This window comes from Bombus impatiens, unplaced genomic scaffold (genome assembly GCF_000188095.3).
Source record: "Bombus impatiens unplaced genomic scaffold, BIMP_2.2 scf_0361, whole genome shotgun sequence".
In the NCBI taxonomy this organism is placed as follows: domain Eukaryota; kingdom Metazoa; phylum Arthropoda; class Insecta; order Hymenoptera; family Apidae; genus Bombus; species Bombus impatiens.
Window position 1 is genome coordinate 287957 of NT_176780.1, and position 24687 is coordinate 312643.

General features: G+C 35.6%; 4 protein-coding genes and 1 long non-coding RNA gene across 6 annotated transcripts; 3 read left to right on the forward strand and 2 right to left on the reverse strand.

The window, feature by feature from the left end:
• Positions 1-33: 33 nt before the first annotated feature.
• Positions 34-6073, forward strand: LOC100745171 (muskelin). 2 transcript variants are annotated; one of them, XM_024367783.2, is made up of 12 exons: positions 34-237; positions 458-527; positions 712-854; positions 937-1141; positions 1243-1435; positions 1490-1749; positions 1811-2091; positions 2157-2328; positions 2400-2600; positions 2699-2890; positions 2968-3210; positions 3301-6073. In XM_024367783.2, the coding sequence occupies exons 1-12, from the start codon at positions 149-151 to the stop codon at positions 3541-3543; spliced, it is 2292 nt and encodes a 763-aa protein (XP_024223551.1). In that variant the 5' UTR covers positions 34-148; the 3' UTR covers positions 3544-6073. The 2 variants fall into 2 exon arrangements, with proteins under 2 accessions (XP_024223551.1, XP_003489696.1); XM_003489648.4 differs by having other exon boundaries at positions 1514-1749.
• On the reverse strand, positions 117-526 carry LOC117151686. The gene is made up of 2 exons (XR_004461781.1): positions 407-526; positions 117-332 (listed from the first exon to the last, which is right to left on the reverse strand). It is a non-coding gene; the product is annotated as an uncharacterized LOC117151686 (long non-coding RNA).
• Positions 6074-6289: 216 nt separating the features above from the next.
• On the forward strand, positions 6290-20927 carry LOC100749445 (dynein heavy chain 12, axonemal). Its single transcript, XM_024367780.2, has 30 exons — positions 6290-6403; positions 6464-6652; positions 6723-7099; positions 7243-7489; positions 7668-8066; positions 8165-8375; positions 8526-8799; positions 8890-9270; positions 9345-9438; positions 9509-9663; positions 9776-10061; positions 10131-10292; positions 10352-10563; positions 10642-10759; positions 10839-11079; positions 11137-11383; positions 11440-14620; positions 14706-15307; positions 15415-15701; positions 15789-16042; positions 16135-16431; positions 16489-16984; positions 17072-17817; positions 17892-18245; positions 18327-18793; positions 18896-19053; positions 19177-19423; positions 19508-19913; positions 19993-20256; positions 20333-20927. The coding sequence occupies exons 1-30, from the start codon at positions 6290-6292 to the stop codon at positions 20681-20683; spliced, it is 11817 nt and encodes a 3938-aa protein (XP_024223548.2). The 3' UTR covers positions 20684-20927.
• On the forward strand, positions 20824-22558 carry LOC100745295 (actin-related protein 6). The gene is made up of 3 exons (XM_003489649.4): positions 20824-21088; positions 21160-22131; positions 22218-22558. Exons 1-3 carry the CDS (start codon positions 21015-21017, stop codon positions 22345-22347), a joined length of 1176 nt encoding a protein of 391 aa, XP_003489697.1. The 5' UTR covers positions 20824-21014; the 3' UTR covers positions 22348-22558.
• Positions 22345-24493, reverse strand: LOC100745417 (ubiquitin-like modifier-activating enzyme 5). The gene is made up of 7 exons (XM_033320854.1): positions 24290-24493; positions 23936-24214; positions 23673-23808; positions 23405-23601; positions 23150-23336; positions 22732-23068; positions 22345-22663 (listed from the first exon to the last, which is right to left on the reverse strand). The coding sequence occupies exons 2-7, from the start codon at positions 24073-24075 to the stop codon at positions 22545-22547; spliced, it is 1116 nt and encodes a 371-aa protein (XP_033176745.1). The 5' UTR covers positions 24076-24214; positions 24290-24493; the 3' UTR covers positions 22345-22544.
• Positions 24494-24687: the final 194 nt, after the last annotated feature.

The following is a 24687-nucleotide window of genomic DNA, read 5'->3' on the forward strand; positions in this document are numbered from 1 at the left end:
TACGATTAACTGCAAAATTAAATTGTACATTAAGGACATTAAATCGTTCACCGGGTCATGTTTTCATACAGCACTCGTCCTTAGATATGTATCTATAAAAATGGTACACATATGTATTTAGTGTTAAAGCTTATGTCATTTGTGTAACATGGCGTCCAAGGAGAGTAGCAATTTTCAAAAAGTTTTGGAGTTCAAAATTTATAAATGCTCCAGTTTTTCCTCATGCTATGTGCCAGAGTAAGCACTTTACTAGTATTTAAACGATTTTCCTTTGAATACATTTTGTAATTACAAAACAAAAATCAGTTATTACATGGTAATGATTCTCTAACCTAAAACGACGGTTATGTTGAACGATAAGAACCATTATATGTGAAATTATGAAATAAATATTTGCATTAATTACGCCGGATTTTTCGCCAAGTATTAAAATAATATTTTCTTTTTCTTTTTTTAGAAATATCCTTGTAGATAAACCATCAGATCAGACATCGCGCTGGTCTTCCGATATTGACACTTATCCACAGGTAAACATTGCTTAAAAATAACACGATTTATAATCAAAAGATTGAAAATATTGTTGCGAAATTTATAGAGATATTCAAATTACAAGTCTTTCTTTAATTACGTCAAAAAAATATTCGTTATTTTATGTCGCTGAAACTAATATTTCATAATAAATGTGTACAATAGATAATTTGGATTTTTCAGTTTCTTATATTGAAATTGCGATTTCCCTCGATTGTGAAAACAATTACATTTGGTAAATACGAGAAAACACATGTATGTAACATAAAAAAGTTCAAGATATATGGCAGTTTAGAGCCACAAAACATGATGGAACTTCTAGAAAAGTAAGTATTGAACTTGCAATAGAAAGGAATAATTTTAGGTGTATTTATATATTGTTAATCTATTGTTTACTTTCTCTTTCAGTGGTTTAAGAAATGATTCAATATCAGAAACTTTTGATTTGAAGCATATGTTAGGAAATGAAGAAAATTATTTTCCAGTTAGGTATATAAAGATTGTTCCATTGCAATCGTGGGGTCCTAGTTTTAATTTCTCTATTTGGCATGTACAACTAACTGGTACTGATGATGTTAACATCGTAAAACCTAGTATCGAATGGTTTAATGCGGTAAATATATAACAATATTTAACTAAATGACAATGTCTCTTATGACAATATGTTTATATTTTAAGTATTCTACATACTTGTTCTGTACGAATATATTACAGTATCGCCAAAAAGAAGTTATAAGGCTGTGTATGAAACACTTTAGAAAGCTAGAGCAGTCTGAAATTGTAGAAACATTGCAAAGAGTTACTGGTGTTCCACTTGAAGACCCTACATTGACCAGATTATATGATTTATTGGTTACAAAAGGTGACCACTTACAAGCTGAATGCTTCATAAGTAATGCTGTAATGAGTGAGTATTTTTCTCCTTTATTTATTGTTTTATATTATTCTGACACAATCTTAGAAAGTAATATGATTTATAATACAGTGGGTCTTTTAAATGACTATATCAATGCTCAGACTTATAGAGCAGTTTGGACTAAGTTATCATTCAATGATGGTAAACCAGGAATGAGAGGAGGCCACCAAATGGTCCTTGATCCAATTGCAGAACTTCTATATCTTTTTGGGGGGTGGGATGGCAATCAAGACCTTTCAGATTTGTGGGTGTATAATATAGCTTCTAACAGATGGACCATTATATGTAAAGATACAGAAGCTGTGGTAAGTTGTCAAAAGAAAATATATATTATTCTCGATAGAGAATTTAAATGTTAAATTACAGGGTGGTCCAAGCGCAAGATCTTGCCATAAAATGTGCCTTGACCCAGATCGCAGGCAACTGTTTACTCTTGGTAAATACTTGGATGCAGAATATAGAACGCCAGAAAATTTGAAGAGTGATTTTTTTGTATATGATATTGAATCGAACAAATGGACACAAATATCAGAAGATACGTTCGCCGTAGGAGGACCTCAATTAATTTTCGATCATCAAATGTCTATGGATGTTGAAAAACGGACAATTTACATATTTGGCGGTCGTGTTCTTGTATCTCCAACATGGTAAGTAAAACAATAGCTGCAACTGTATCAGTTGGTGCTCTAATATGTTCATTTATAATCTATAGTTCCGAAGATCACGTTATGATGTCAAGTTCGACTGAACCCACTTTTTCTGGATTGTATTCTTATCATGTACCAACTGGTACCTGGAACAAACTTGCCTGTGACATTGCAAAACCATGTCCTAATGCACCAACTATTAGATCTAGAGCTGGTCATTCTATGTTGTTTCATCCTGTATGTATGCGTAATATCGTACGATGTATATTATGGATGTAATATAATTGAAAAATTTCATCCTCTTACAGGGATTGCGGAGATTATATATTTTCGCAGGTCAGAGAGGTAAAGAGGATCTTAGCGATTTTTTTACGTACGAAGTTGATACAAATCACATTGAACACATATTTAACGATTTCGGTGCTAAAGATTCAAATCATGTTCCGGCGGCTGGATTTACGCAAAGAGCCACTATTGACCCTGAATTGGGAGAAATATATGTTTTATCGGTTTGTATCATATAATTATTTTTGTTAATCATATCCATAATACAAACAATACTCGTTAACAGTAGTATTTGAATTCTTTTCTATTCCTATTTATTCAGGGTTTAAGTAAAGACAAAGGTAAAAGATTTGATAGTGTTCAAAATTCTTTTTGGGTGTATAGTATTAAGAACAATAAATGGTCTTGCATTTATCGAAATGACAATGTTGGAGAGAAATATTGGAGTAAAATGCAAGATTATGAACCATGTCCACGATATGCGCATCAATTGGTTTATGATCACGTAAAGAAGGTTTGTTGTATATTATTTATAAGAAATTATTATGTTTGTGCAGTATACAACAATAACGTTACGTAATATATTATTAGGTTCACTTTTTATTTGGAGGGAACCCTGGTAGGTCCTGTCTTCCAAATTTACGTCTCGATGATTTTTGGCAATTAAAATTATGCAGACCGTCTCATGAACAAATCCTAAAGAGATGCAAACTACTTATTAGAAAGCACAAATTCAAAGAGCTAGCTTTGAACAATAGCGTCGAAGCACTCGAATATTTACAGACCAAAGTATCGGAAATTATTGATCATAACGATGTGGAACAAACGAAAGAGGTAGTAGCATTTTTTTAATCAGTAACGAATGAATACTGAATACTCCTTGCCAATGTTGCCTTTTCAAATGTATGCATTTCTTCGTTACAGTTTCAATTGTTAACATCCCTTCTATTCAGAGAACAAAACTCCTTGTTAGGAGAAGCCACAAATTCAAATAGTTCAGACGCCGTATTAGGAAATTTAATTAACATGGATACATCGTCGTTATGTTATTCGACTACGCGCGATATTCATAGTTTGAGAACTGAATTATACGATAAACTGACAGAATTTTTTCCTGAGTCATCGACACAACCCCGTGCTAATTTGATCGATCTTTTACCATTGTGATCCAACAATAATTAAAATTTAATTAAGGATATTTCGAAATGTAAAGCAGAGAGATTCCTTTCATTTTCGTGTAAAGACATTTACTATGATATCAAACGAATTTTATCTTTAAAAGAGGAACGTTATTTTTATAGCGTAATTCTTTGTATCATTTTAAAAGGAAAAGGATTCTCATAAAGCATGCAGCCTTCCCCTAACATATAAATACACAACTTTATTTCTTTTACATAAAGGATAACTTTTTTGGAAAGGAAAAAAGAAAAAAGCATATGTCGATATATATTTCACCGCGATGCACTTAAGCGAGGAGTTAAATTAAAACAAAAATTTATCCTTTACATTTTTTTCTTATTGAGTTTTCGTTTACATTGGATTGTTCTAGTTGTTTTTGTTACATGTAAATTTGTTAGATTTATTTGTTAAGTTTATTTCATAGAATGCGATTAATAAGTATCATAATTATTCACCCAAGTACTGTTACACATTGTTCAAATCGGTTCTCACTATTAACAAATCGGAATTATCTTGTCGATATATATTAACCATGTGTCTACAAACAACTATCATTCTTAAAGCAATTAAAAATTGACTATTTTTTAAATTTCTTTTTTATCCAATGTGTATATACTGAAGGGATGCTTTACAAACTCGAACGAAAACTCGTTAAACGTTGTAACGTTAATGAGAAATTGCAACATAAGTGCAACAAATAGGCGACGCATTAAAAAATATATATTCTTCTATTTTTATGGCTTCGCTTTGTTCGCCATTTAAAATATTTTATACAATGTATTGTTATCGAAGCATCATCTGTACATCATGCGAAATAGGTCAAACTAGCATTACCATTTATATTCATAATAAGAATTTACTATACATACTTCACGATAAATGTTATAAAGCTTAGTACATAATAGTAAACTGTTATAAAGCATGGAGCTTTCTATGCATACTATGTATATCTGCAATATGTTTTATTATACTCTATGTTTGTATTATTGCTACATCGCTATTTAAATAATCAGTTATCATGAAGAAGACGCGCCAGCATATTTGCTTGTGATAGAATTGGTATAAAAAGCATTACCTTTGTTTTCGCGATCTTGTATATATTCTATGACCATAGGAAGTAATAGCTAAAGCCACCATTATTGTTAATCTTTTTGTATTATAAATGTTATTCAATGACATGCGCGGAACATCTTGTACATAGCATTGCTTTATCGGTGTATTTGTCTGAGCAATTATTTGTAGCATTATAAGATACGAACAGCGAAAATGTGATTATAGCGAACGTTATTAATTATTCGAGATACATGTACGAGAAGGTATTTCTCTTAAGCGTATCTTTGTATATAACTTTGTGCGCTAGAGAATGAAACGATTGTACAATTCGGTTATAGTATAAGAAGTAGTGGATCTATACGACGAACATTAGAATAACATAACAAGGAGAAAAGATGCGAAATTTTTTTAAAAATATTTCATTGCTATCAATCTTTCTCTGCGATTTTCAACGAAAACAGGACAAAATAATTTTTGCCCGATAATCTGTTATAATTATTGGTTTAGTTAAGCGTGACTCTGGTATGTATGCGCAGTACAAGTATCTTCGATGTTTATCAGCTATCGTCGAAATCTATTTTATACGCGATCGTGAAAGTTACGTTGGTATTCGAAGGTACGTTGCGTATATACGTTCAACAAATGAAAAACATTACTTCCACGATGTTATGCATATATATCAAGATAGTAAATATCAGATTTGTCTCAGGATTTTATCTGATCGTTTTATTATAAAATTCGACAAGAACGTTGAGTAGAATTCTAAAGACGTGATATTTGAAGTTCTAGTCAACTAATATACGATTATGGGGGAAAAAAAAAATAATCGCCACTCGATATTTACAGATGAAACGATAAAAGTATAATTTATAATGATTAAGAATCATAATCATATTGTCATGTAATTTTTCTGGTTTCATCTTGTTCGTATACCCTATCCGTTTCTAGTGATAATTCGACGTTCCCTTTACTCGAAAGAAAGACAGTTATTTGAGAATTTTAGAGGATCAAACCGTCAACACGTGGTATAGACAAAGATTAGTGGGAAACCCTCATTCAAATGTCTTTTGTAAATTTATGGGCGGAATACCTACTAAACAGAGAGATATCCAAAAATTTTGCCTTCTTTTTTAGCATATCTTTACTAATGAGAACATATTATTTTCAACATGTATTTTTATTCTACTATTCGAACAAAGTATATAATATAATATATAACACGTGGATAGTTTGATCTTCAAATTTCATTTTCAAAAAGCACCTTTTACTTGTTTCTTATCTTCGATCATCTGTTCTATTTTTCTTTTTCCTACATTTAAATATAATCATTTCATTGCCAATGATTACGTGCATTTATTTGAAATCGTTATTGTTTTTTAAACAGTACTAATTGTAAGATAAAAACGAACTCGTGTCACATATGTGTACATATGAAATAAAAAAGGTGAACTTTTTGCAAGAATTACTTAAGCGTAATAATTTGAATCGCTACACGAGCACTTATAATTTGCGATAAATAACTTGCGGCAAGTTCAAAAACAAGTGGCGATATTCAACGTCGATTTTCAATTCTACGGTTTCATAACCCGTTCTCGCGCGGATGCGAGCACAAAAGGGAAATTTATTCAAAAATAAATAAAAAAAAAAAATAGAAACAAACGACCCAGAGAAAAAGTTAAAGATGCCAGACGCAGAAGAAGAGGAAAGAATAATATGCGAAGTAACTGCAACATCTGACACCAAATTTTGCTGCGATATGGAGCAGTTGTCTAAAAATGCAATTAAACTTCGAAAGGTATATCGATCTATTTTTCTAAAAACGAGAGAAAATGAAAAGTTGATTATCGTTCGAAAGATCAATGACGAGAGCGGAGATGCGCGAAAGGTATTGGAATTAATGGCAACGAAGTCAAAGATTCGTCATGAAAGGAAGGAAAGTAATTGTCAGGTTATTAACGAATGCCAACTGGAACAGCCTCAGAGTTTCTACTTCGCGAAGATGAAAGAGTTTGCAAATAACTTGCCCGCAAATACCCTGTTACCTGTACGTAACTTCAAAATGCATTATGTCGTTTTTAACGTATAATAAACGTAACGTATGATTCAACGTTTAGGAACAGGAAGAGACCATACGAAGTTTAATATCGGCTGGGTTACGATACAAGTACGCGAATATTTTCGAGGAGCAAATGCTCGAAACGAAGATACGTTATTACGAAGCGATGCACGATTTAGCTGTGAAAAGAGTAGTAGCGATCGAATGTCAAGATGTGTGTAATGTAGATTTAGAACAAATTCCTCCGTACAAACTCGCTGGACGGACAGAATTTTATCCAAAGTATTTAAAACATCGATGCGCAATTAGAAGAAAGTATTATTTACCTCATAAATTGATGAGGAACATTGTTGCAAAAGCTCATATCTTGATGCCAGAGTGGATTTGTAATTTTGGCCGATATCGATTGGATTTTGATTATCTTGATTTCAACAGGTGATATATGTAACGATTGTATAGTTTTTAAAAATTAATACCCGAACTGAACAGCGTTCCGTTCTTATCCCACACACGTTAGCGTATATCGAATAAAACTTAACCAATGAACGTTAATAGCCTTTCGTAACGGACAATCGTAGGTTCTTGGATTTGGTGGAAAACGATACGAAAAAAGGCGCGCTGATGATCAGTAGTACCTATTACAGCGACATCGTGCGATTAATTTCTCAACCCCGCTACATTTACGACGTGCCTCAACCCTCTTTGCCAGACTTTCTCAATTGCGCTAATAATTTGCTCGCGCTTCAAGTGGTCACGCGCATGATAAACACTATCGAATACTTGCTTCAAGTTTTAAAAGACAAACAATCGGTGCCTTTATTCAAGGTACAACAATTTATTTGAATATTTCGAATTTTTATCGTTCGATCGATTGGTATCGATCGATAAATCGTTCAAAGACAACTACTGCTGCTAACTTCGTAAAGTATGATTGAAGATCATTATTTAAATATGCAATTGGCAATGAGTCGAAGAAATATTCATTGATATTTTTGCCCTGCAGTTACAATTAAAATGCGAGAACAACAAGCTATTTCTTAGTCCGACGATGCGTGAGATATGTCACGCATTTCATAGCATAGTTGATCAAATTAGTCATGTCGGTCAACAATTACCGCCACTGGATTCTTGGGTCGGTGTAAAGATTCAGTGCGAGAACATTAAAGCTGTATTACCAGAACTATATCTAGAAGAAACGCATCGACGTCTCGCAGAGACTTTACAAGATACTTTTCAACCTTTCAATAGTTACATCGAAGAATTGTCTAATAAATTTCAAGTTGTTTTCGATCCAGAAACGCACAAAAATATCGTTGCTTACGTTAGGACGGGACGCACGTTTCAAGAATGTGTATCCAAAGTTGAAGATTTTAACCAATTCATTCGAGAAATAAATGGCATGGTACACTATTATGCACATACATAGATACACATATGACACGACATTTACTTAATTTGGAAGAAAGTAATGGGAGTTCACGAAATCTAGTTTTATTCCAGCCGGATCACGAATATTTTTCGATCGGAATAATTCATCAAGTCGCAGCAAAAGCAGGACTTCTTTATTATACGGAAGAAGTACGTAGGCTAATTATCGAGAAGTTGGTCGAAACCCATCGAAATTACAATCTCGAAATTTGCGATACGTTCGAAATGATCAGAGAACGTGCTTTGAACATTCCTCATACTACTAAAGAATTACTCGAATTAGGTAAATTTCTTAAATAAACGTTTTTAAATAAGAAGATTTTTTAAGTAAGAAATCTATTGGATTGGTTGGCAACTTAGTTGCCAACCGAATAGAAGAAAATTTGTAAATGTACCAGACAGAAAGGAATCAAGTGATATAATTTCCTTTCAGGTGAATATATGTTAATTGCTGCATCAACGTTAATGAGATCGTTAGAAGAAAAAATTACTTTATCGTTGCGCATGATGGCGTCGTTAATCGGGATGACAGCATTAACCAAAGATCATATCGAATTAAATAACACCACTATTCATTGGTTAAAGCGGATAAGACCGGTATTCGAACAGAATAGCGCAGCGTATGAGCAAATTAAATTTGAATTAGAGGAGAAACTTCAGAAAAGAATCGAAGATTTAAACGCGGATGTAGAAAACATGTTTCCTAGGTAAACCCCTATGATAGGAGAATTGATTGACAATTTTGAATCTCTTGTAATATATATTATAATATTGTATCATTATTTTGCTGATTTTAGATTGCAAATTATGAACGATATGGATGACGCAAATCGAATACGAGATTATATAGAATATATGCGAAAGTTTGCGCGTGATTTAGATCGTATGGATGAGAGAATAACATGCATCAACGACGAGGAGAAACTTTTCAAATATCCTCTCTCGCAATATCCACGAATCAATGAATTGAAAGACAATATAATGCCATATTATGAATTAATTTATCGTGGCTATCAGTGGCAAAGACATCGAGATGTTTGGTTAGATGGTCCGTTCGAGTACTTGGATTCGAACGATATCGAAAATAAGGCAACTGATTATTTTACTAATTTTAACAAAATCAGTAAACAGTACAAAACAAGAATAAAGTTAGAAATCGCTATGAATTACCCGCATAGGTAATGGATACGATATCGAACGTATTTAGTTAATAAAGATATCGAGTGTTAAGGCATCGCGATATTTTCGTTAGTTTCAAGGGATCGCCAGACGAACCGGACCCTTTTCAACAGCCGGCGCCCTTAAAGCTTTGTCATCAGCTTATCGAAGATATCAAGTGGTTCAAGGTGATTTTTAAGACACGATAGCCAGCCGTTTGTCAAGAATATTTTCTTACTGCCATTATTCTTAACGCAGCAATATATACCGTTGCTAGCTGTTTTTCGAAATCCCGCGATCCGGCAAATCCATTGGGACGAAATGTCGGCTATAGCCGGTTTCGATCTTACTCCTGATGCCGGAACAATATTTCGAAAAATTATAAATATGAATTTAATGGAAGACTTGGAAAAGTAACAGAATTTTTATTACTTTCATGCTTTTTTCTCTAACGTATTATAAATTAGATATTTTCCACTCTGTTTTATACAACAGACAGTTGATTTAAGTCTATATTCGATCAAGGTACGAAACGATAAGTATAAGCGCAACGAAACAACTTATGCTTGAGGAATTATTGGCAAAAATGATCGGCGAATGGGACGATGTACTATTTACCATTTCGCTCTATAAAGACTCAGGAGTAAACATCTTGACGCAATTAGATGATATTTATGCTCTATTGGAGGAACATATTATAAAAACTCAAACAATGCGAGGTTCCGCGTTTGTCAAACTTATCGAGGAAGAAGTTAAAAATTTTTATTTTCTTCTACTTCGAATACAGTCGACGATCGAAGAATGGACCAAAGTACTTTCCGAAGCTTCACGGTATATTCCCTTTACGTTTATAGATATAATTTTTACATTTCTACATTAGGTTCAAGTACAATGGATGTATTTGTTACCCATCTTCTCAAGTAAAGATATTGTAGCACAGTTACCCGATGAAGAAGTACTGTTCTCTCAAGTCGATAGAATATTTCGTAGCGCAATGAGTGGCGTTGCAAAGGATCCTCGTGTACGAGAAACTGCCGGTTCCGTAAGTTTTTGAATCGTTGTAGTAATCGTAACGTTAAAGTAACGGGACTATTTACACAGGTGGGTCTTCTAGAAATCATGCAGGAGGCTAATGAATTAATGGAAAAGGTAAATGATGGAGTACTAAATTACTTAGAGAAGAAGAGACTTTTCTTCCCAAGATTTTTCTTTTTGAGTAACGACGATATGTTAGAAATACTGTCTGAAACAAAAGAACCCTTTCGAGTCCAACCCCATCTTCGAAAATTATTCGAAGGGATAAATAAACTGCGGTAAACTATTCTCGTTGGATGTTAATGGTTAGGAACGCGATAACAATTTCGATTTTCTAATAAAGTATAATACGATAGATTTGACGAAGATATGGAAATATGTTCGATGTTTAGCGAAGATTATGAAGAAGTTAGAATGCAAGAAAAAATTTCAACCATTGCCGCAAGAGGCTGCGTAGAACGATGGCTTATTCAAGTATGCGATCACAACATATTTACAGGAACAAAATTCGAATCGAATATACAACGGTATGCAACCTGTCTCGAGGTTATAGGTCGAAGAACAAATGTCGATATCTGTAAGGCATGAAATCCTTATGAGCTACCTTGATTATGAAGTTAATAAACGGGTCATATGGGTATGTATATGGCCTGGTATGGTCGTCCTATGCGTTTCTCAAATTTACTGGAGTATGGAAGTTCAAAATAGTCTCATGACTCATATTCCTTCGACAATGGAAACACTGCATACTAAACTTAGATCTCAAATCTTAGAGATGGTTGAGTTAGTCAGAGGTACACGTGGCTCGCTTAAAGCATTTGCTGTTATTAAATAAAACGTACCATCCTTAGGACAATTATCGAAACAAAATAGAACTACGTTGAATGCTCTTATTACTCTGGACGTGCATGCTATGGATGTGGTAAAATCATTGATCGACAAGAAGATCATAAACGAAACGGATTTTGATTGGTTAGCGCAATTGCGCTACTATTGGGAAGATGATGTGTTTGTTAGAATTATATATACAGCTGTGGCTTACGCATACGAATACATTGGAAATTGTCCTCGCCTCGTTATCACTCCTCTGACAGATAGGTAAGAAAGAAGGTGTTGAATTGTCGAAACAAATTTAACGGGACTCTACTCCATAGGTGTTACCGCACTTTAATCGGTGCATATTCGTTACACTTGAACGGTGCACCGGAAGGTCCAGCTGGTACCGGTAAGACGGAAACGACGAAAGATTTAAGCAGAGCTATAGCGATACAATGCGTAGTTTTCAATTGCTCCGAAGGTCTCGACTATAAAAACATGGGAAAGTTCTTCAAAGGTCTTGCTTCGTGCGGAGCATGGTCTTGTTTCGATGAGTTTAACAGGATCGAACTGGAAGTATTATCTGTAGTTGCACAGCAAATGCTTTCCATCACCCAGGCAGTACGAGCTAAATTGGAAACGTTTGTCTTCGAGGGCACTGAATTGAGGTTAAATCCTGCCGTTTACGTTTGCATCACAATGAACCCTGGCTACGCAGGTCGTACAGAGTTGCCAGACAATCTGAAAGTTCTATTCAGAACTGTAGCAATGATGGTACCGGATTACGCTATGATCGCTGAAATATTTCTTTACTCCTCTGGATTTAGTAGCGCTCGAGAACTCTCTACGAAAATCGTGACGACGTACAAGTTATGCTCCGAGCAACTGTCCACGCAATCTCACTACGATTATGGCATGCGAGCTGTGAAAACAGTCTTAACAGCCGCGCAAAACATTAAACTACAATTTCCAGACGAGGATGAGTCCATGCTTCTGCTTAGATCCGTGATCGATGTGAATTTACCAAAGTTCTTGGCTCACGATGTTCCACTTTTCCAAGGTATCGTATCCGATCTGTTTCCTGGATTGGAACTTCCATCTCCAAGTTATGAAGTACTTTTAAGAGCTGTTTACGAGGTTGCTGACAAATATAACTTGCAACCAGTGGATGGTTTTCTCCTAAAAATCATACAAACGTTCGAAATGATGATCGTTCGTCACGGATTTATGCTCGTTGGAGAACCATTCGGTGGGAAGACCTCGGTTCTCCATACCTTGGCCGATGCTCTAACTTTAATGCACGAACGGGGCGACGAGAACGGAGCGACGACGAAATATTATACGATTAATCCAAAGTCTATAACGTTAGGACAGCTGTACGGATGTTTCGATCCGGTTTCTTCCGAATGGACGGACGGTGTATGCGCTGTTATATTTCGAACGTATGCCGCCGAAGACTCACCGGATAGAAAATGGATTATTTTCGACGGACCGGTCGATGCACTGTGGATCGAGAACCTGAATACCGTTCTCGACGACAATAAAAAACTTTGCCTAACGTCCGGTGAAATAATACAAATGTCCAACGTGATGTCCATGATCTTCGAAGTGATGGATCTTGCACACGCATCGCCCGCCACAGTGTCCCGTTGTGGAATGATATACGTAGAGCCGCGCGTTCTTGGCTGGCAGCCATTCGTTCAATCTTGGATAAATAAACTGAATCCCGCGTGGAAGGAAGGTCAAGAGAAAAATATTCAGGAACTGTTCAATTGGTTGGTGGACCCATGTTTGGAATTTATTCGAAAATCCTGCCGCAAAACCATCAGTGCTGGTCAAATTCACGAGGTTGTATCGACGATGACTCTTTTCGAAATGTTGATGGAAGACGCGGTAGAACAGAATCCAAAAACGTACGATCAATTCATTGTACCTTGGCTACAGGCATCTATACTAACTTCGATAGTTTGGGGAGCCGCCGGTACGTTAGATTACGCATCCCGTGTCAAATTCAACGCGTTTTATTTGACTTTCTGGAAGAACGAACAGAAGGAACACCCGCTTCCCGAATTTCTCATCGAATCCCTGATCTCTATCCCAACGGATGAATTGATTCACGATTGCTTTTACACGTATCGAGGACGAGGAGCGTGGAGACGTTTTTCAGACCTGGCAAGGCAAGAAGAGTATTCGGATACCGGAAGCATCGTCCAATTAATGATTCCTACCATCGACACAGTAAAATATCAAAATCTGTTTTTAAAGCACGTTAATCACCGTAAACGTTTTTTATTGTATGGAGAGACAGGGACCGGAAAAAGTTTCTACATCAAAGATTTGATCATGAACAAGTTAAGCGAACAAGAATATCTACCAAATTTCGTTACATTCACTCCGCATATTACGGCTGCACAGACGCAGGAGCTGATCGTGTTAAAATTATACAAGAGACGCAGGAATCAATTTGGTCCTTTGTCGGGTACACACTGCATCGTATTTATCGATGATGTCAACATGCCTGCGAAAGAAACGTTCGGTGCCCAACCGCCGATCGAGCTGCTGCGGCAATTTTTCGATCATAAAATTTGGTTTGACCTAAAACAACCGGAAATAATTTATATATACGATACGATGTTCATCTGCGCGATGGCCCCGCCAGGCGGTAGTAGACAAGAATTATACCAAAGATTCCTGAGGCATTTCAACCTGTTTAGCATCGACAACTTTACCGAGGATACTATCATCAGAATTTTTACAAATATCGCGTTTATCGGATTGCAACGGAATGGTTTCACCACAGCAGTTATGCCGACCATCATGGAGATTGTAAACGCGACTATGAACATTTTCCAGGACGCTCAGAAAGAACTCAGACCGACACCAGCGAAGTCTCATTATCTCTTCAACTTACGTGACTTCTCTCGGGTGATAACTGGTTGCACGATGATCAACGAAGAGTCCGTGAATTCGAAATCGGATTTCACAAAATTGTGGGTTCATGAAACTCTAAGGGTCTTTGGCGATCGTCTAATCGACACAAACGACCGACAATGGTTGTTTTTAAAGATCAAAGAAGTAGTTGGAAGCAATCTGAGAGAGACGTTCGACATGGTGTTTGATTATTTACCAAAATTTAACGACCAGTTAACGGAGCAAAGTCTACGGAGTCTCGTATTTGGTACTTTCATGGATATAGATACGATTCCGAGCGATCGTCGTTACGAGGAAGTAAAATCGATGGAGGAATATTCGGAAGTAGCAATTTCTTGTCTCGAGGAATACAATCTTACACACAGGCACAAGATGGATATCGTTTTGTTTCGTTACGCTTTGGAACATCTCGCGAAAGTCTGCCGCATATTGGTAATTCCTTGTGGCAGTTTACTAATGGTTGGCGTAGGTGGATCCGGTAGACAATCGTTGACAAGATTAGCCTCCAATATGACCGGTCTCGGTATTTTCCAGCCAGAGATCGGTAGCGCATATGGCATACAAGAATGGCGGGACGATATAAAGAAGGTTCGTTCTTTAATCGAAATCAGATAATTAAATGGAATCCTGATAATAACTTGATAAACGCATGTGTTATATTTGCATGGTTTAGGTGCTCATGAATTCCGGCGGCGCAGGCAAAGATTTCGTGTTCTTACTCACCGAGGGACAAATTAAAAGTGAAATTTTCCTGAACGACATCGACAGTTTGTTAAATTCAGGCGAGGTGCCGAATCTATTTACTATCGAGGAAAGACAGGAAATTATTGAAATGGCACGGTTACCAGCTCAGGGTGGTGATCGAAATTTAGACATATCGGTACTCTCGATCCTTGCCTTCTTCGTGAATCGTTGCAAAGAGAAGTTACACATAATGCTATGCTTCAGTCCCATCGGGGACACCTTCAGAATTAGACTTCGACTTTATCCGAGTCTCGTGAATTGTTGCACGATAGATTGGTTCGATGTATGGCCAGAGGATGCTCTCGAACAGGTAGCTCTACGCAGCACCACTGCGATCGATATCGATGAACAAGTGAAGTTCAACGCAGTGATCGCGTGTAAATTTTTTCACGTTTGCGCCAAAGATATTAGCACACGATTTTACAATGCCACGGGTAGGCAAACTTACATCACAACAGCTGGATTTCTCGATCTCATACGAACTTATGCAGAACTGATGAAAGAGAAACAAGAAGCACTTATTCTCGCGAGGTACGCGTTCGGAATAAATGTTCAGCGAAACTGAAAAAGAATGCAAATTTAAGATTACCCACTCTTTCTTTCTCTTATATCTTATACTTTCTTCTTGCGTATCGCAGAGATAGATATATCAGCGGATTGGATAAATTAGAATACGCGGCCGAACAAATTGGTCGAATGAGAGTAACGCTTTCGGAATTACGGCCTCAACTTGAAGCGTCTGCCAAGGAGACGGCCGATACTATGAAGAGAATTGAAACCGAGAATATCAGCGTGGAAAAGGCAAGAATCATGGTAAAGAGAGACGAAGATGTAGCGAATGTACAGGCCGAAATAGCGAGAAATTTGAAGACAGAATGCGAGGCGGATTTAGCGCAGGCTTTGCCAGCTCTAGAAGATGCAATAGGTACATAGATATATATACTCGTAAGCATCTTGCGCGCGGTTACGCTTTTCATAGATTTTAGTCACTTTACATTTTACATGTTCGTAGCCGCTCTAAATACTCTAAAGCCAGCAGACATAACGGTTGTAAGGACAATGAGAAGTCCTCCAGCCGGGGTGAAACTCGTAATGGCTGCGGTATGCGTGATGTTAAGCATATCCCCTCTCAGAGTTGAAGATCCAGTTAGCGGTAAAAAGGTACTCGATTACTGGACTCCAAGCAAACGTTTATTAGGTGACATGAAATTTTTGGAGACTTTACGGCAGTACGATAAAGATAACATTCCACCGCATATAATGCAGGTCATATTGTCACTTACTGTTTATTCTCCATAGCAGCTTGTTTGCGTAAATATGATAAGCTTGACTCATAAAAAGAACCTTGGAAAATACAGGAAATCAAAACGACGTACATGACCGATAAGAACTTCGAACCGAAAATTGTAGCTAGGGCATCATCGGCTGCCGAAGGTCTCTGCAAATGGGTGAGAGCGATGGTTTTATACGACGAAGTGATCAAAGTAGTTGGACCGAAAAGAGCGAAGTTGGAAGGCGCGCAACGAGATTACGAAAATACTATTAAATTTTTGAACGAGAGACGTGAAATGCTGGCCGAATTGACCGAAAGATTGGAACTTCTTAACGAACGTTTAAATGTAACTCTCGCTAAGAAGATCGAGTTGGAAAACGAGGTAACAGAGGCGTAAACGGGTCGTATATTATGCTAAATGCTAATTGCAATTCCATAGGTGACAAACTGCAGAAATAAGTTGATTCGTGCGGAAAAATTAATTAGCGGCTTGGGAGGAGAAAAAAATCGTTGGATGATCGCAGCAGCGAATTTACAAAGTTCTTACGATACTTTGCCAGGAGATATTTTAATTTCCTGTGGCATGATAGCGTATCTAGGACCGTTCACGTCTAACTACCGTATCGAGAACTTGGAAAAGTGGATAGTCTATGTTAACAGTTTGAATATCCCATGCTCGAAAAGTTACGATTTCGTTGAAGTACTCGGCACCGAGATAAAGATCAATTCTTGGAATATATTTGGGCTACCTCGAGACTCGTTCTCCACCGAGAACGCCATTATCATGGATAATTCGAAGAGGTGGAGTTTGTTCGTTGATCCTCAGAGTCAAGCGAATAAATGGATTCGTAACATGGAGAAGCAAAACGAACTTGAAATCATCAAGATAACGGATAAGGATTACATGAACATCATAGAACAAGCACTAGAGTATGGTAATATATGTACATATGTATATGTATTATTTGACAAATATATCGTCACAATTCGTTCTTACTGTTACTTTATGCACCTGCGTTTAGGAAAACCAGTATTAATAGAGAACGTTCTTGAAGACTTGCCACCGCCTCTTGATCCGATATTAACAAAGGCGATATATAAAATGGGTGCCTTATGGTATATCACGCTTGGTGAAAAGTCAATTGAATACAGTTTGAGGTTTAGACTGTATATTACGACGAAACTACGCAATCCGCATTATCTACCAGAAATTTTCAACAAAGTAACCGTGATCAATTTCGCGTTAACGATCGGTGCTTTGGAAGATCAGTTGTTAGGTATTGTGGTTGCAAAGGAGAGACCCGATTTGCAGGAGAAGCGAGAATATTTAATCGTCCAAAGTGCAGCGAATAGACAAGCTTTGCAACAAGTGGAGGATAATATTTTGAAAACTTTATCGGCGTCAGGAGCTAGCATATTGGAGGACGAGGAAGCCATAGAAATTTTAGACTCGTCCAAAATTCTCTCTATCGATATATTTAAGAAGCAAGCTGCCGCGAAGAAAACGGAGGCACAAATCGAAGAATTCCGACAAAATTATAAGCCCATCGCAAAACATAGTTCCGCTCTCTATTATACGATCACCGATCTACCCAATATCGATCCTATGTATCAATATTCTTTGACTTGGTTTATCAACTTATACATCAATTCCATCGATACTGCGAACAAAAGTAAGATTCTCGAAAGAAGACTCGCGTTTCTGCGAGAAACTTTTACTTACAACTTGTACCAAAATGTCTGTAGATCTTTATTTGAAAAAGACAAGGTAAACTTACATACTATATTTTCTTACGATATAATTGAGCTGAAAATTTTGATATGTGTCATCTCCCCGATCAGATTTTGTATTCGTTTGTCTTATATACGACAATTCTAATATCGGAGAACATGATCACGAGAGAAGAAATGACATTCTTTCTATCTGGAGGCGTCGCATTGGCTGCGATACCAGACAATCCAGCGTCTAACTGGCTTCCACTTAAATCTTGGGGAGAAATTTGCAGAGTTCATATATTACCTAGCTTCGCCAATTTTCAATCAAACTTTATCCGCAATTTAAACAGATGGAAGCAGTATTACGATTTATCGAATCCGGAAAACTCACCGATACCAGATCCATGGGAAAGGAATTTAACGCCTTTTCAGAAATTGATCGTCACAAGAATGATCAGAACAGACAAAGTGATGATCATGGTAAAACACACAGACCATTATCCCCCTTCGTCCTTTTACTTATCCTCTTATACTTAATGCGAAAACACTAAAACGTTCTAGATACAACGATTCGTCGAAGCTGGAATTGGTTTGAAGTTTGTGTTACCGCCACCCTTTGACATTTCCAAATCGTTCGCAGAATCCAGTTCTCTAATACCATTGATCTTTATTTTGTCTCCGGGTTCGGATCCAATGGAAGCGCTTACGATATTCGCAGAGAACATGAACTTCCATGAAAGATTTCGTTCGATTTCCCTCGGTCAAGGTCAAGGGCCGATCGCTCAGAAGTTGATTAGACAAGGACAAAACGATGGCGAGTGGGTGTGCCTGCAAAATTGTCACTTAGCTGCCTCTTGGATGCCTATGTTGGAAGATATCTGCGAACACTTCGATCCTTCGAATACACACAGCAACTTTCGTCTATGGCTTACTAGCTATCCTGCCACTCACTTTCCAATTACAATCCTACAAAACGGTGTCAAAATGACAAACGAACCCCCAACTGGATTGCAGAACAATATTATGAGGTGAATTTAACAAACTATTTAAACATAATCTATTAACTATCTATGTTTCAAGCGTCGACAAATGAAACGAATAAATAAACGAATGCTCGATTCAACCACTAGGTCCTACAAAGCAGAAGCTATAAAAACCATGGATTTATTTGATACGGAACCCAATAAAAAGAGAGCGTACTCCAAGTTGCTATATGCCTTGTGCTTCTTTCATGCTGTAATACAGGAAAGACGAAATTACGGCGCTCAGGGTTGGAACATAAAATACGGTCCGTCAAACGCCTTTTTCCATTTTTTTTACTTTAACTTTTCCTTTCATGTTCCTAAACTCAATAGCATCATACCTAAATGCTTGCAATGAGAAAAACTGTATAAGATAATTACATGCACAGGTTTCAACGAATCGGACCTTCAAATATCAGCCCAACAACTTCATCTATACATAAATGACTACGAAGATGTTCCTTTTAAAGCTATTATATATCTAACCGGTGAATGTAATTACGGTGGTCGAGTCACAGATGATAGAGATCGACGATGTCTAAACACGATATTACAAGATTTTTATAATCAGAATGTAATTACGGACCCGAATTATGCCTTCGCGGATATTGGATCTGAATACACTTTACCAAAGAAGTATTTCTATTATTTTCGCTCGGGCTTTTATCGTCGTAGAGTAAAAAGAGAGAAAGATTAACGTGCCGTTTTACATGCACGTAGGCACGAATACGAAGATTATATAAAACAAATTCAAGGAATTCCTTTAAATCCACCGCCAGAAGTACTTGGATTGCATATGAACGCAGGGATTACGCGGGATCTTGAATTGTCGAATGAATTCTTTGAGTCCATGATGTTAGTTCAAGGAACAGTGACGATAGGCGATACTACTAAGCAAGACGAAATGTTATTGAACATAAAAGATGATATTTATAACAGAATGCCTGAATTGTTTGATATCGAAGAAGCGCAAAAACAATATCCTATTATGTACATGGAATCCATGAATACCGTTTTGATACAAGAATTGATAAGGTATAACATACTTTTACATGAGATTCGGGAATCTCTCGATATGCTAGAAAAGGCGGTAAAAGGATTAATAGTGATGACTCCTGCGTTAGAGGTATTACGGAATCCAATGGCATTATACAACTATAATATTGTATATTTGGCGATAAATAAAATATGAAATATAATTATAGATTCTAGCTAGTCATATATTAAGCGCAAGAATTCCACCATCTTGGGTACAAGCATGTGCTTATCCAACTTTGAAACCATTGCCAAACTTTATCAACGATTTTCTTGACCGGTTAAGCTTCTTTCAAAAATGGTTAATACAGGATAAACCGAAAACGTTTTGGATATCTGGATTCTCGTTTGTACATGCTTTCCTTACGGCAACAACGCAAAATTTCGCGAGAAAATACAAGATACCCATCGATAGAATTGATTTTGATTTCGAGGTTTTACGATAATTACAAACATATCTTTTATCACGGTGAGGAGGATGTTAAGTATTTCCATCGTCATTTGTTCTAGGTACTTCCTACGTATGAATTGCATACATCCCCAGTTGATGGCGTTTACGTTTACGGAATGTATTTGGCCGGCGCAAGATGGGATATACAAAGCATGCTACTCGCTGAAAGTTATCCAAAAGTTCTTTGGGAGCCTATGCCAATCATTTGGATGAAACCAAAAGTAGTGGATTCCATTCATGTAGGAGAGCGATACGAATGTCCTGTTTACATAACTTCCGCGCGTTTTGGTGTTCTTAAGACGACCGGACATTCAACTAATTACGTGTTATCGATCCTCTTAAATACGAACTATCCTGTTAGTCATTGGATTAAAAGAGGACTGGCTCTCCTTTGTCAACTCGACAATTAAACAATCTCTCATAGTGATCTTTATCACTAAACTTGTATTTTTTAGCTAGTTAATTACAAGATTACGAATCATACGTGTAATATGTATAATGCATAACATTTAATGAATATCCTATACATACATACATACATACATGTACATTAGTACATACATAAAAGAAGTTAAAATATGGCGCCTTTCTAAGCGCTTAAGGCATAAATGAAACATTTTGAATTAACCAGTAAATGAAACTTGTTTTAATATATATTTTACATCTACATATTAACTAAGTTTGTACAACGGAATAAAGAAACAGTCGGATTTTAGTTTATCATTTAATCACTTTATTAATATGAGTAGTTCTACTTTTGTTCTTGATAATGGTGCCTATACCGCAAAAGTTGGGTTAGCTTCCGACAATGCCAAGTAAGTTATGATGCAGAAAACAATTAAATTAGAACAAAAAAGAGTACAATTATTAACGGATTTATTTTTAGATTAGTTCCAAATTGTATAATGAAAGCGAAAAGCGAACGACGAAGACCTTTTGTAGGAAATCAAATCGAAGAATGTCGAGATGCATCTGGTCTGTTTTACATCTTACCGTTTCAAAAAGGATATCTCGTAAATTGGGACGTTCAGAAGACTGTCTGGGATTATATATTCTCTAAAGAATGCTGTCTGGTAAACTTGAATCAGCTTTCTGTAATTGTAACTGAACCTTTATTTAATTTTCCAACCATTCAAGAAGCTATGACAGAAATATTTTTTGAAGAATACGAATGTCAAAGTCTCTTAAGAATCAATAGCTCTACTCTCTCTTGTTATCAATATAAAATGGAAAATCCTAATACAAAATGTTGTATTGTAGTTGATAGTGGTTATAGCTTTACACACATAGTACCATATATAAATGATACCAAAGTTAAAGAAGGTATTAGACGCATTGACGTGGGTGGAAAACTTCTTACAAATCACCTCAAAGAAATTATATCTTATCGTCAGCTTCATGTTATGGATGAAACTTATGTAATAAATCAGGTGAAGGAGGATTCTTGTTTTGTTTCTTCAGAATTTTTCAAGGATATGGAAACTGCCAAAAATAAGTTAGAAAACAATCCTATAGTCAAAGATTATGTTTTACCAGATTATACAACATTAAGACGCGGTTTCCTCAAAAATCCGGAACCTCCTAATGAACAACAAACTCTACGTTTAAGCAATGAAAGATTTGCTATACCCGAAATTTTATTTTTTCCCTCGGATGTTGGTATTCGTCAAATGGGTATTCCAGAAGCAATTATGGATTGCTTGAAAGCATGCGACGAAGAGACGTGGCCGCATCTTTTGTCTAATATTATTCTTACTGGAGGTAACGCAAAATTTCCTGGATTCCAAGAAAGAATTTACAAGGAAGTTAGAAGCTTAGCACCTGCAGAATATACGATAAATGTGCATTTACCTGAAAAGTAACGAAACATTTAATTTTATAATTGATACATCTGAAAATATTTCAATGTTCAATACCTATTCTACTGTTACATATTGTTTTCAGTCCAATCACATATGCATGGCACGGTGGTAAAACACTTTCAAAAGATCCAATATTTTCAAGTCTTTTGGTAACTAGAGAGGATTACGAGGAAGAGGGCCAAAATCTTTGTTTCGAACGTTTTGATGTCTAACTTTAATAAATTTGTTGTATTGAATAACCCGTACATATGTGTACAATATTGTATATTGTATATAATATCGCGACATATATTAATCTCTTTTTTTACGTGTGATACGAATAATATAAAAAATATAAGTGGAATGTATAAATAATATTATTATTCGTATGAAATATTATTACTATTCTTGGAAACTCTCTGAATAAAACTCAAATGGATTTCATTTGTGCCATCAGTTCCTCTAAACTAGCATCAGATTCAGATGGAATTTGATTAATTTGAGATTTTTCATCCATTTGTTGATCTTGTTCATCAAGAAGAGAAATTCCTGCGATGAAGCAATAGATCAATTTGTTAATCATATACTAATATTTTATCTTTCCATATGTTACTTACCCCATTCATTATCTTCATGAAGAGGCTTATCTTCGACTGTTTTCTCTATCTTTTGTTCTGGTTTTGGTTTCAACGCATATTCTAGTTGATGTTTTCTACAATACCTATCTTCACAGTTTGGATTTGGTTTCAATATCATTTTAGGAAAAAAATCTTCCATAGCATTATAACCCAAATAATAGGTAACATCACCAAAGTTTAAAAGATACTTCAATGCATTTTGAACTAAAAAGCCTGCAACAATTCCCATAGTTGTTGGCAAAGATGCTGCGCAAACCCCATCTCGTTTCAGAGTTTTTTCATCAATGTTTTCTGCTACTACTAATGGAGGAGCACACTAGAAATAAAATGATATTTTTCACAAATTAAGTTTAAGCTTCAATGCTTTGCCTATACTTTAATTTTTATTTTTATTCACCGCAAAACAAGCTGTTTCTCCAGGAATAATAAATTGAATATGACCTGAAACTGCATTTTCAGATACCCCACTTTCAAACCACTTCTGATTAAGTTCGTTACATGCGGTATTAATCGCCATTCGTGCTTCAAAATTGTCTACACAGCTCAAAACTAAATCTACTGGACCCTCATTTAAACTTGCTGTGCTAAAAATAAAATTTAATGTTACTTAGATATTGTTAATTACAATTATTCAAAAATTAGGTTTATGTACCTTATGATATTTGTAAAATCTTCAAAATGATCCATTGTAGTAATGTTGTAATTGTAAGTTTCAATCTCTACATCTGGATTAATATATTGCAATGTTGTTGCTGCTGCTTCTACTTTATTTTGGCCAGCTTGGTAAGGTTGGAAGAAAAGTCTATTCATATTAGCCATTTCTACTTTGTCATAGTCAAAAAGAATCAACTGAAATTTACTTGTTTGTTACTTAGAAAACAGATAAATTTTTCATTTATGACTTTATATAAGACTGTTACCTTGCCAATTCCACATCTTGTTAGCATTTCTGCAGTCACACTACCAACTCCGCCTATTCCAACTATAGCAATTGTTAATTCTTTTATTCTTTCATAATTATTTACTATACCCATACGTTTTAATGCCATCAAACGACTAATCAAAGGACAAAGAAACATTAAGATATTTTTCTTTCAATTTTGTATCAAAGAGTATATAATTGAATTATTTATAATTCAAACTATTTAATATAATGCAAAAGTTTTATATAAGCAAAAATTACCTGTAAGGATTTGCATCAGTCACTTCACTTGACATATGTTCTATTTTTGCTCTTGTAGTAAACGTATTTTTATGTTGTTTTTGAAGTAGTTTGTCTTCAAGTTCTTTGATTTTTTGCCTCAATTCATCAATTTCATCCATTATGGATATTATAAGTAATTTTCAAAGATATGTAACCAGCTGTACTTACTTTAAACTGCAACTGCTGTTATGGCACGCTATTCTATTGCAGGTGCAAAGCAACGTATTTACACATGCATGTATACTTATACGATACGCGCTGCAAAATATAAATCTTTATACACATAACACACTGATAAAGAGAATAATCCAACTTTGAATAAAAATTATTTACTTGGTAATTAATCTCATATACGATATGTTCGAATTTTATAATAACTTTTACTGAATTTTATAATGATTTCTTAATTAGAAACATAACCTGTTCTACTTGATTTATCCAAGCAGAGTACGTATTTACGTATGCTACAAAATTAAAGGATATTTCGTATAGTTACTTATAAATTCCTACCGCTTTTTTCCTACATTAAAATAATAAAAATGTTAATTTTTTCGAAAATCAATTATACAGATTTAAAATGAGATGTATGAAGATACGACTATGTGTAGAATTGTAATTATATGATAATGATGAAAAGTGAGAAATCAGTATGAGATATTGTTTAATTTCAGTAAAAAAATTCAATAATTATAAGATTTATTATTTCTTTTTAATACAAACAAAATTGTATC